Source organism: Bombina bombina, chromosome 3 (genome assembly GCF_027579735.1).
Source record: "Bombina bombina isolate aBomBom1 chromosome 3, aBomBom1.pri, whole genome shotgun sequence".
Taxonomy (NCBI): Eukaryota; Metazoa; Chordata; class Amphibia; order Anura; family Bombinatoridae; genus Bombina; species Bombina bombina.
In genome coordinates this window covers 698,892,190-698,905,141 of record NC_069501.1, presented here as the reverse complement: position 1 = coordinate 698,905,141, position 12,952 = coordinate 698,892,190, and the positions used below count along the sequence as shown (strand labels likewise).

The 12,952-nt window shown below is 36.3% G+C and overlaps 1 protein-coding gene across 3 annotated transcripts in view; it reads left to right on the top strand.

The window, feature by feature from the left end:
* The window catches only part of CLIP2 (CAP-Gly domain containing linker protein 2), a 278,140-nt gene that overhangs the window by 107,967 nt on the left and 157,221 nt on the right, over positions 1 to 12,952 (top strand). For all 3 annotated transcript variants that reach the window (XM_053707490.1, XM_053707489.1, XM_053707491.1), the window contains exon 2: positions 10,210 to 10,432. In XM_053707490.1, coding sequence (XP_053563465.1) covers positions 10,321 to 10,432 — 112 coding nt within the window. In that variant the 5' untranslated portion in view covers positions 10,210 to 10,320. The remainder of the gene's footprint in view (positions 1 to 10,209; positions 10,433 to 12,952) is intronic.

The following is a 12,952-nucleotide window of genomic DNA, read 5'->3' as shown; positions in this document are numbered from 1 at the left end:
AAACTAAAATATTCCTATTTAAATCTAAATACTTACCTATAAAATAAACCCTAAGATAGCTACAATGTAATTAATAATTACATTATAGCTATGTTAGGGTTTATATTTATTTTACAGGTAAATTGTTAATTATTTTAACTAGGTATAATAGCTATTAAATAGTTATTACCTATTTAATAGTTACTTAGTTAAAATAATTACCCAATTACCTGTAAAATAAATCCTAACCTAAGTTACAAATACACCTACACTATCAATAAATTAAATAAACTACAAATATCTATCTAAAAATACAATTAAATAAACTAAACTAAATTACAAAAAAAAACAAACACTAAATTACAAAAAATAAAAAAAAGATTACAAGATTTTTAAGCTAATTACACCTATTCTAAGCCCCCTAATAAAATAATAAAGCCCCCCAAAATAAAAAAATTCCCTACCCTATTCTAAATTAAAAAAAGTTCAAAGCTCTTTTACCTTACCAGCCCTTAAAAGGGCCTTTTGTGGGGGCATGCCCCAAAGAAAACTGCTCTTTTGCCTGCAAAAAAAACCACAATTCCACCCCCCAACATTACAACCCACCACCCACATACCCCTAATCTAACCCAAACCCCCTTAAATAAACCTAACACTACCCCCCTGAAGATCTCCCTACCTTGTAATCACCCAGCCGGGCCGAACTCCTTATCCGATCCGAGCGATGTGTTCCAGCAAGCGGCAGTGAAGTCTTCTTCCATCCGGGCGATGTCTTGAAGCAAGCGGCAGAGAGTCTTCTTCCATCCGGGCGATGTCTTGAAGCAAGCGGCAGAGAGTCTTCTTCCATCAGCGATGTCTTCAAGCAAATCGGCATCTTCAATCTTCTTTTTCGCTCCTCCACCGCGGAGCATCCATCCGGCACAACGACTTCCCGACGAATGAGGTTCCTTTAAATGACGTCATCCAAGATGGCGTCCGTCGAATTCCAATTGGCTGATAGGATTCTATCAGCCAATCGGAATTAAGGTAGAAAAATCTGATTGGCTGATTGAATCAGCCAATCAGATTCAAGTTCAATCCGATTGGCTGATCCGATCGCCCGGATGGAAGAAGACTCTCTGCCGCTTGCTTCAAGACATCGCCCGGATGGAAGAAGACTTCACTGCCGCTTGCTGGAACACATCGCTCGGATCGGATGAGGAGTTCGGCCCGGCTGGGTGAATACAAGGCAGGGAGATCTTCAGGGGGGTAGTGTTAGGTTTATTTAAGGGGGGTTTGGGTTAGATTAGGGGTATGTGGGTGGTGGGTTGTAATGTTGGGGGGTGGTATTGTGTTTTTTTTTGCAGGCAAAAGAGCAGTTTTCTTTGGGACATGCCCCCACAAAAGGCCCTTTTAAGGGCTGGTAAGGTAAAAGAGCTTTGAACTTTTTTTAATTTAGAATAGGGTAGGGAATTTTTTTATTTTGGGGGGCTTTATTATTTTATTAGGGGGCTTAGAATAGGTGTAATTAGCTTAAAAATCTTGTAATCTTTTTTTTATTTTTTGTAATTTAGTGGGGTTTTTTGTAATTTAGTTTAGTTTATTTAATTGTATTTTTAGATAGATATTTGTAGTTTATTTAATTTATTGATAGTGTAGGTGTATTTGTAACTTAGGTTAGGATTTATTTTACAGGTAATTGGGTAATTATTTTAACTAGGTAGCTATTAAATAGGTAATAACTATTTAATAGCTATTATACCTAGTTAAAATAATTAACAATTTACCTGTAAAATAAATATAAACCCTAACATAGCTATAATGTAATTATTAATTACATTGTAGCTATCTTAGGGTTTATTTTATTGGTAAGTATTTAGATTTAAATAGGAATATTTTAATTAATAATATTAATATTAGATTTATTTTAATAAGAGTTTAGTTAGGATGTTATAGTTAGATAGGGTTATTATACTTAATATATATATAATATAATAACGATATTAACTATATTAACCCTAATATAATTAGGGTTAATATAGTTAATATATATAATATAATAACTATATTAACTATATTAACCCTAATATAATTAGGGTTAATATAGTTAATATAGCTGGCGGCGGTGTAGGGGGATTAGATTAGGGGTTAATACATTTATTATAGGTGGCCGCGGTGTAGGGGGATGTAGATTGTAGGCAAAAGAGCAGTTTACTTTGTGACAAAGCCCCGCCAAAAGCCCTTTTAAGGGCTGGCAAAAGAGCTGTTACTTTGGGGCAATGCCACGCAAAAAGCCCTTTTCAGGGCTATTTGTAGGGTTAGACTTAGGTTTAGTGGTAGGGATAGTTTAGTATTTTAGGGGTTAAATAATTTAATATAGATGGAGGCAGGGTAGGGGGATTAGATTAGGGGTTAATAATTTTAAAATAGATAGCGGCGGGGCAGGGGCTCACTTTAGGGGGTAGGTAAGGTAGATAGCGGCGGTGTTAGGGGCTCACTTTAGGGGGTTATAGATTTAATATAGCTGGCGGCGGTTTAGGGGTTAATAACTTTATTAGGTAGCGGCGGGCTCCGGGAGCGGCGGTTTAGGGGTTAATACATATTTTATTGTTAGGCTAGTGAGGGGGGATAGCGGATAGAGGGTTAGACGTGTCGGGCTATGTTAGGGAGGCGTGTTAGACTTGTCGGGCTATGTTAGGGAGGCGTGTTAGACAGTGCGGGTGATTTAGACTTTAGTCAGGTTTTGTAGGCGCCGGCAGTTTCTAACGTGCCGCAAGTCACTGGCGACGCCAGAAATTTGTACTTGCGCAGATTTCTGGACATCGCTGGTTTGTCAGACTTACAGCACGTTAGCATCTGACGGCGACATATATGGGATAGCTCGAGTTGCGAGCTGAAACTGTGGGCGACGCGGGTTCCCTCGCTTGCGCCGCAAACTACGATCTATATCGGATCGCGCCCTATGTGTTATAAAGCCTTCAAACTATTGTTCCATTTTGACTAGAATGTCCCTTTAATTGCAAAGTAAAGAACAAAAATGCATTAAATAAGGACCTTTACAAACAGTACTACTGATAAAGTGTTGCGTCAAGATGAGGATGTGGTAATGATAATGTCACTCATAAATGAAAGTCAGATAGTTGTTTATTACAGTCACTGTGTACCTCAACTAGTACTAAATTAAGTAATTTCAGATCAGTTTCATATATTGTTACATAAAGCAGAACTGCAAAATATACAGGTAGCCATCACTTTATGCCGGGGTTAGGTTCCAGAAGGAATGGTTGTAAATTGAAACCGTTGTAAATTGAAACCCAGTTTATAATATAAGTCAATGGGAAGTGAGGGAGATAGGTCTTAGGCCCCTCTTAAAATAGTCATAAGTAACACCTAATACATTATTTTTTAAGCTTTGAAATGAAGACTTTAAATGCTAAACAGCATTATAAACCTAATAAAATAATCACACAACAGACTTCACTTGCATTTTTCTGCAAACAGTTCTTTCTATGCATTCCATTCTGGACTGATTTATAGACGGGAAGATCTTGTTCCTTTGAAATCTGCTCGATAGCTCAGGTCTGGTTAAACTGATTAATTTCAGATTGCTTGTCTTTGCTGCAACACAAGCGGACAGCTCCACCAACTGGCTATTTTAATAATTGCACTGCTTCTCAATGCTTTTCAATAGCAGTCACATGACTGGAAAAAAAGGTTGTTATTCTGAAATGGTGTAAATGTAACCGTTGTAAAACGAGGACCACCTGTATAGGGTTAGATTACAAGTGGAGAGCTAAATTATTTCGCTCCCGCAAACAAATGTTCTTGTTTGCGGGAGCGCAATAATTAACCAGCCATTACAAGTTGCTCGTTCTTGCTACTGCAAGCTTGCGGTAGCAATTAGCTTTCCAAAAATTAACCAGAGATTAGATCTCTCATTAATTTTCTAAAAGTGCCCCAAATGCCCTCAAAATTGATGACATTATAGTTTTTTCTTAATAAAAAAACGCATTATGCCGTTTTGGGGCTTGAAAGTTGGTGGGAGTGGGGTGTTAGAAAAAAAATGCTGCCTTTCCGAACGAGGCTCCCATATGAGCGCAATGCTTGCTAGCAATGCGAATGTGGGCTTGCGTTCGCATTGCGATTAACTTGCAATACCAGCGCACATTTTCATGCGCAAGAATTACAAAGTGGAGCACTAAAATCACTTGCATGCAAGCGATATTTAATGCTCCACTTGTAATCTGGCCAATAGTATTCAAATATATTTAATAGTGTCCTATCCTTACAGGTGCTTTATAGTTTTTTTTTATAGCCAGACAGAACATTCATCTTCAGTTGAAGATAGATAGTTTTCCTGTTTCAATTTCATTTCACTGCAGTGATGGTGAATTTGATTAAACACCTCGCTGAGTTCACTAAAAAAAGACAACACAGTCTAATGAATATATATGTATATTTCAGTAAATTCTTACAGCAGACAATGGGCCAGATTACAAGTGACGTGCTATGTAGGACTTTAAACATCGCTAGAAGTAATCTTTTTGCATGCATCTGGTGGAGCTCGTATTACAATTTGAAAGTAAAAAGTTGCGTGCAAGTTAAACCCGATGCATGGCAATGTAGTCAAAGGACTTTGCAATATTGTAACTGCGTTAACGCATTTTCCCCATAGAAGTCAATGGAGAGTGCAGAAGAAAAAAAGAACACCTATTGCTTGTGCGCTAACCCTGCAGGAGGTATTCATATTTCACATTCCAATGCTCCTTACTTACAGAACAATGTAATTTTTATAGTAAATACATATTTTTATATATATATATATATATATATATATATATATATATATATATATGTATATACCTACAACTGTATATCTATTCCTATAGATATTTAGGTATAAATATATATTTTATATTAACATTATCACACACACACATATATATAGATAGGGTGAAGTCCAGCACCAATTCACTTTAGGTATATGGGTGCAAGCAGCCTCTCTCTCACCTCAAACAGATAATAATATCAAACATAGAAATGGCTGCAGCACTCCAATTTCTTTAAAAGATTTTTTATTACAAGCAGTGAAATACAGGCTACGTTTCGGGCTTCTGCCCTTTCTCAAGCCATATATATATATATATATATATATATATATATATATAGACTTCAAAGAAAGAAGAGGCACTCACAGGACTTAATGAACATCGTTTTTATTAGTATTTCTTCAATAAAGTTTTAGTCAACGTTTCGGTCCTCACAGGGACCTTTTTCTAATGAAAAGGTACATAAGTTAAAATCACAGTTAGTACCCCTAAATGTAAAGTAACACACCAGTAGGGTAACAACCACAAGAAATAAAATTAAGATTAAGTTGACTATGTACAGTATATGTAAATTAGAAACCACAGATACATCTATATTAAATCAATAAATAAGTTAATGTTCATGTACAGTTAGATAAACTGTTAATCAACAAGGAAAAGTGCAGCTAACTAATAGAACAACAAGTTGAAAAACAATATTATTGAACCAAACACAGCTATTGTGATTACAGACAGCACTGTCTGGACCATATAATATAGGAAAACACTGTGTATGAGTTATGTTGTAATGTGGACTCTAATCAGTGTATAATATCCCTATAGCACATAAAGAGAAATTATACATAGAAGTAAATTCAACAGTATATAAACACTTAAAAGCAGGTTAGCGTGTAGTATTACCATGATGGACATGTAAGTACATATCTGTGTGCTGTATTAATTTGTTTTGTATTTTTTCCCTATGGGCCTTGCACCCAGACCTGTCTGGGGTTAACTGCCTGTGACTCTGGATACAGTGCAGCTTCCTGAGAGTGCTATTGTGCACCCAGGGCTGTGCATGTTGCAGGGTCATTGCATGTGTAACCAGTCCGGTCTGAGAGTGCAGTCCCCTTCCGAGTTTTGTATATGTCTAGGGTGATTACATAAGCCTGTGCACCCTTCACTTGTTCTCTGTTTATTGGATTGAGATCTTGCATTGTGTGGCTGTTTTGGAAGAAACCTTGACGTGGTACCTGGGCTTATCCCATTTGGCCAAATGCGGTAACTAACTCTTCCATTTTTGCTTTTAATCTTACCTGAGAGCTTGTAAGTGAGTGCTGGACTTTCTCTGTGTGCTATATATATATATATATATATATATATAATATATATATATATATATATATATATAATATATATATATATATATATATATATATATATATATATATATATATATATATATATAACAAAAAGAACATAGAAAGCGCTGGTCGTTATTACATATGCTAACACTGTGTGGTACTGTAGAAAGCAGAACATGAGCCTAAAGTATACCTCTTAGTAAGTCTAAAGCTAAAATAAGGCAAAGTCTCTCTGCTCAAAATATATATACAGTACTACTTACTTATTTACATTGTAGCAAAGTGTCATTTCTTCAGTGTTGTCACATGAAAGGATATAATAAAATATTTACAAAAATGTGCAGGGTGTAGTCACTTTTGTGAGATACTGTATATAGGTATGTAAGTGATTATCCCAGGATATATATTCTTATATGTTTGAAGATCCTCTTCGTTAATCCCCTTTTGGGGTCCACTTACTTTATATTACCTCAATCGATATGAGGTAAGTATTAGACGTATCTTCTTGTGTGTCCGCCTTGCACTGGCTCTTGACAGGAACTCGTTAGGTAGTGATGCCTCTTATCCCCCAGACTGTCAGCTGTAGAAACTTTCAATCTTTTGACCTTCCGGGCTGGTCACTGTGTGATTTTGCCGTGCTCATAAAGTATATACTTATATATATATATATATATATTTGAGCAGAGAGATTTTGCCTAATTTTAGCTTTAGTCTTACTAAGAGGTAAACTATAAACGCTACATTTGGAGAGGAGTCAACAAGGCCTATGATGAAAGGTACACCATTCCTACTGTGAAACATGGAGGTGGATCACTTATGTTTTGGGGATGTGTGAGCTACAAAGGCACAGTAAATTTGGCAAGATGAATGCAGTATGTTATCAAAAAATACTGGAAGAAAATTAGCATTCTTCAGCCCGAAAACTGTGCATGGGACGTACTTGGACATTCCAACATGTCAATGTTCCCAAATACAAGGCCAAGTCGACCTGTCATTAGCTACAGCAGAATAAAGTGAAGGTTCTGGAGTGGCCATCTCAGTCTCCTGACCTCAATATAATTGAGCCACTCTGGGGAGATCTCAAACGTGCAGTTCGTGCAAGACAGCCCAAGAATTTACAGGAACTGGATGCTTTTTGCCAGGAAGAATAGGCTGCTTTACCATCTGAGAAGATAAAGAGCCTCATCCCCAAATAGCTCAAAAGACATCAAGCTGTCATTGATATACAATACATGGTATGTGCATATTCTTTTTCAACAAGGGATACCAAGAGAATGAAGTACATTTGAAAATATAAGTGAATTTAAAAGTGTCTTAAAATTACATGCTCAGTCTGAATCATCCAAGTTTAATTTTGACTTTCCTATCCTTTTAACTGCTTGTATTTGCTATGCATATATTATACCTCCCAACATTTGTAACTAGGTATTAGAGACTCAGGAGGTTGAGGGGGCTGTCGCAGTTTTGTGGGCAGGATGGTGCCAAGAGGGGGTGTGAGCACACGTGAATAGTGGGCGGGAACATGGGAATGATTGGGCAGCTAGTGGGTGTGTCTAGACAGTTTCTATGCATGTCTGGGACTAAGGAAAGTTCTGCAAATAGGGAATTATGGCTGTCTCAGACGGACAGTGGGCTCAAAATTAGGGACTGTCCCTCTCAAATAGGGACAGTTTGAAGGTTTGGTATATATCTTATTATGTTAATGTCACAGCCATTAAAACTTTTACCATGTGTCACAATGTAGTGAAATAAACCGAGCATGTCATGGGGTAGCTAGAGAAATGGAACTCACAAAATGTCAGCTAATGAAATAACCTTGAACAAAGTCAGGAAAAGTACATTTTTTTTTTTTTTTTACATTTGGATTCAGATGTTAACAAATTAGAGCTTTTAATTTTTTAATTAGAATTCCCTTTACCATTTTATAATTTCTCTTACTCAGGAAACTCAGCTTTTATTGAATAAGCTTTATGCAGCACATAATGTATGTTTATTAGCCTAATGTTTCCATAGATTTCCTTCAGGACCGCTAAAGTTAGACAGCTAATCTATAAAATCTTATGTAATGGTTATTATACGGACATTTGAACAGCTTTACAACTATACTATGTAGATATTGTTTTGATACTGTAAATATCTTACTGTTACTGTAAAGGTTGTCATATTCTGTGAACTAACAGTAAACATCTAATTGTCTCAAGAACTATTAGTCAAACTGCTTAAGCAGTTGTGGTTGTACTTGTGTTAGGCTGTGTAAAGGTAATACTTCTGCGTTTTCTTATACAATGTCATTCAGTATTTATAGTTGCACTTCAAAAAAAAGAAAGAAATATATATACCTCAAATTTAGGAGCAAGGAACACAAATATTTAGGAGATCCCTGGAATTTGTATTGTCCTTGCTAAATGATTATGTGTTATCCAAGCACAGTAGATACAGAATGTATTAGTGATCTGATGGGTCTCTATAAGGGTTGCAGTTGCGTTTTATTAAATATTGGATACCCATTGGAGCAGTAGGTGGAGTTATGCATTTGCTGCTACTAACTATACTTAAATGGGACAGTGAAGTCAAAAATAATCTTTAATGATTCAGAAAGGACATGTAATTTTAAACAACTTTCCAATTTACTTTTGTTATCAAATTTTGCTTTGAAGGCTAAACCTAGTCAGCACTAATTTGCTGAAATGCAAGTTTGTAAAAAGCACTGAGATAAGAGGGCAGTCTGCAGAGGCTTAGATACAAGGTAATCACAGGTAACAAGTATATTAATATAACTGTGTTGGCTGTGCTGCAAAACTGGGAAATAGATAATAAAGGGATTATCTATATTTTCAAACAATAAAAGTCTTCAAGTAAACTGTGCCTTTAAAGGGACATGAAACCCAAAATTTATCTTTCATGATACATGTAGAACATACAATTTGAAGCAACTTTCTGATTAACTTCTGTTATCAAATTTGCTTCATTCTCTTGGTATCCTTAGTTGAAGAAGCAACTATGCACTACTGGGACATAGCTAAACATATGTGTTGAGCCAATAACAAGAGTCATATATGTGCAGCCAACAGTTACCATCTAGCTCCCACTTGTGCGTTACTGCTCCTAAACCTACCTAGGTATACTTTAGCAAAGGATGTCAAGAGAACAAAGCAAATTAAAAAATATTAGTGAAATGCACAATTGTTTAAAATTGTATGCTATAACTGAATCATGAAAGATACATTTTGGGTTTCTTGTCCCTTTAAAGAGACATGAAACCCAAAATGTTTCTTTCATGAGTTAGGTAGAACATACAATTTTAAACAACTTTTCAGTTTACTTCTATTATCAAATTAGCTTCATTCTTTTTGTATAATTTATTCAAGGAGCAGCAATGCACTACTGGTTTCTAACTGAACACATGGATGAGCCAATGACAATTGGTATATATATGTAGCCACCAATCAGCAACCAGAACCTAGGGTATTTGCTGCTCCTGAGCTTTCCTACATAAACCTTTCAGCAAAGGATAACAAGAGAAGGAAGCAAATTAAATAATATAAGTAAATTGGAAAGTTGTTTAAAATTGTATGCTCTGTCTAAATAATGAATGTCTAATTAAGACTTTACTGTCCCTTTAAGGATCTATTTCTGCCATTCAAAAAGCAAACCAGTGATTTTGCCTCACTGGCTGCTAGTAATAAAAAGCAATCATTTCCCCCTACCCACCACCTTTTGGCTCAGTGATTTGATATGCCATTCATGGAACTTAAAAATAAAATGGACATTTAAGTTTCTGTATTTCTCTTGTACATGTTTTACTGGACAACCAATAGAAATCCAGTTCAATGCTAGAAATCTGACAGTCCTAGGATGTCTAGTCAAATATTTATTTCACGCTTTAATATTTTTGTTAGCATCATATGAATTCTGCTGAGGGCTTCCTAGTAGTCTGTCTATTAACATTCATAGCTTAATCATCATGAATTTCTTTGCTTTTTAATTAACATATTTTAAGTAGTAACGTTTTAACATGTTCTAACACAATATACATTTAGTTTATAAACTCAGAAATGTTGCTTGCTTTATTTTTTTAGGGTTTTCAATATGGTAGAGTGTGCGCCCATCTTAGAGGACTGATGATTAAACCAACGGTGGTCCCAGACTGAGTAGGAAGCCCGATAACTGGGGATACATTTATCGCAAACATGTTGAAGCCAAGTGGACTTAAAATTCCTGGAAGGGGACCAAAGCACTCCAGTCCGGTGGGCAGATCATCTGCAGGAGCAAGTGTAACAAGTGGTACCAGCTCAAAAGAAAGTAAGGAACGGATTCAGTATTTGCTATTAGTATATTTGCTTTTTAGCTTTGCATGTCAGTGTCCCTTTCACCTCTTTTTGTGACAAAACTAAACTAGGTTTCAAAAGTGGTCTTGTAAACCAAGCAGTCTTGTAAATCACACGTACATAAGGTTTTTTTTTGTTTTTTTAAAAGGACCAGTAAATAAAGTAGATTTACATAATCATCTAATGCATGATAAAAAGACAATTCAATAGCACATAGGGGTCAAATTATCAATTTGTGAACTGAAAATACGATTGAATTCCGCGTTGTATTTGTTGCGACATTGATCCGCTGTAGTTATCAAAGCATCAAGATCGGCAAATGTTGAAATTTGTGACGTAAAATATGATCCCGCGATCTCAATCCGATGCAGATTGATGCTTGCGTCATTACAGATGTTTTGAATTCACATTCGACTCTATTTGACACTTTTCCAAATTTATCAAACATTTAACAGGTACGCTCGCGTCTAGGGCTGCAACTAACGATTATTTTCATAATCGATTAGTTGGTCGATTATTTTTTCAATTAATCGGTTTAAAAAAAATAAATATAAAAAAACACAAAAAATAAATAAAAATATTATTAGAGCAGATGTGGACTGGTTTCAAGTTCACTCTCTCTGCGCTACCGGTTCCAGAGAGCCAAAAACTAAAATTATATATTTTTCCCAAAATTATTTTAAAAATAGTTTAGGTTTATATGGGATGTCATTATGATTATGCTCCCAGTGGGGTTGTAACATAAACAGAGAGGTACTAAAATGTTCCTTTTCAATTTTCTGATTTTTTTTTTTCTATACTCTAAGTATTGGTCTCTGCAAGTAAATGGTGAGAAATAAATTAAGGACTCTTGGTCCACTCTCTCTAAAAGCTAAGCACATTTCTCTTGTTAAGTGTATCCAGTCCACGGATCATCCATTACTTGTGGGATATTCTCCTTCCCAACAGGAAGTTGCAAGAGGATCACCCACAGCAGAGCTTCTATATAGCTCCTCCCCTCACTGCCATATCCAGTCATTCTCTTGCAACTCTCAACTAAGATGGAGGTCGTAAGAGGACTGTGGTGTTTTATACTTAGTTTATTTCTTCAATCAAAAGTTTGTTATTTTTAAATGGTACCGGAGTGTACTGTTTATCTCAGGCAGTATTTAGAAGAAGAATCTGCCTGCGTTTTCTATGATCTTAGCAGAAGTAACTAAGATCCTTTGCTGTTCTCACATATTCTGAGGAGTGAGGTAACTTCAGAGGGGGAATAGCGTGCAGGTTTTCCTGTAATAAGGTATGTGCAGTTAAAATATTTTTCTAGGGATGGAATTTGCTAGAAAATGCTGCTGATACCGAAGTAATGTAAGTAAAGCCTTAAATGCAGTGATAGCGACTGGTATCAGGCTTATTAATAGAGATACATACTCTTATAAAAGTGTATTTTAAAACGTTTGCTGGCATGTTTAATCGTTTTTTATATATGTTTGGTGATAAAACTTATTGGGGCCTAGTTTTTTCCACATGGCTGGCTTGAATTTTGCCTAGAAACAGTTCCCTGAGGCTTCCCACTGTTGTAATATGAGTGGGAGGGGCCTATTTTGGCATTTTTTTGCACAGCAAAAATTACAGACACAGACATCCAGCTTCTTCCTGCATGTTCCAGGACATCTCTGGAGGGATCAAAAGGCTTCAAAAGTCGTATTGAGGGAGGTAAAAAGCCACAGTACAGCTGTGGCAGTTGTTGTGACTGTTTAAAAAACGTTTTTGTCATTTGTTATTCCGTTTTTGGTATTAAGGGGTTAATCATCCATTTGCAAGTGGGTGCAATGCTCTGCTAACTTATTACATACACTGTAAAAATTTCGTTAGTGTAACTGCATTTTTTCACTATTATTTCAAAATTTTGGAAAATTTGTGTTTCTTAAAGGCGCAGTAACGTTTTTTATATTGCTTGTAAACTTGTTTTAAAGTGTTTTCCAAGCTTGCTAGTCTCATTGCTAGTCTGTTTAAACATGTCTGACACAGAGGAACCTACTTGTTCATTATGTTTGAAAGCCATGGTGGAGCCCCATAGGAGAATGTGTACTAAATGTATTGATTTCACCTTAAACAGTAAAGATCAGTCTTTATCTATAAAATAATTATCACCAGAGGGTTCTGTCGAGGGGGAAGTTATGCCGACTAACTCTCCCCACGTGTCAGACCCTTCGCCTCCCGCTCAGGGGACGCACGCTAATATGGCGCCAATTACATCAGGGACGCCCATAGCGATTACCTTGCAGGACATGGCTGCAATCATGAATAATACCCTGTCAGAGGTATTATCTAGATTGCCTGAATTAAGAGGCAAGCGCGATAGCTCTGGGGTTAGGAGAGATACAGAGCGCGCAAATGCTGTTAGAGCCATGTCTGATACTGCGTCACAGTATGCAGAACATGAGGACGGAGAGCTTCAGTCTGTGGGTGACATCTCTGACTCGGGGAAACCTGATTCAGAGATTTCTAATTT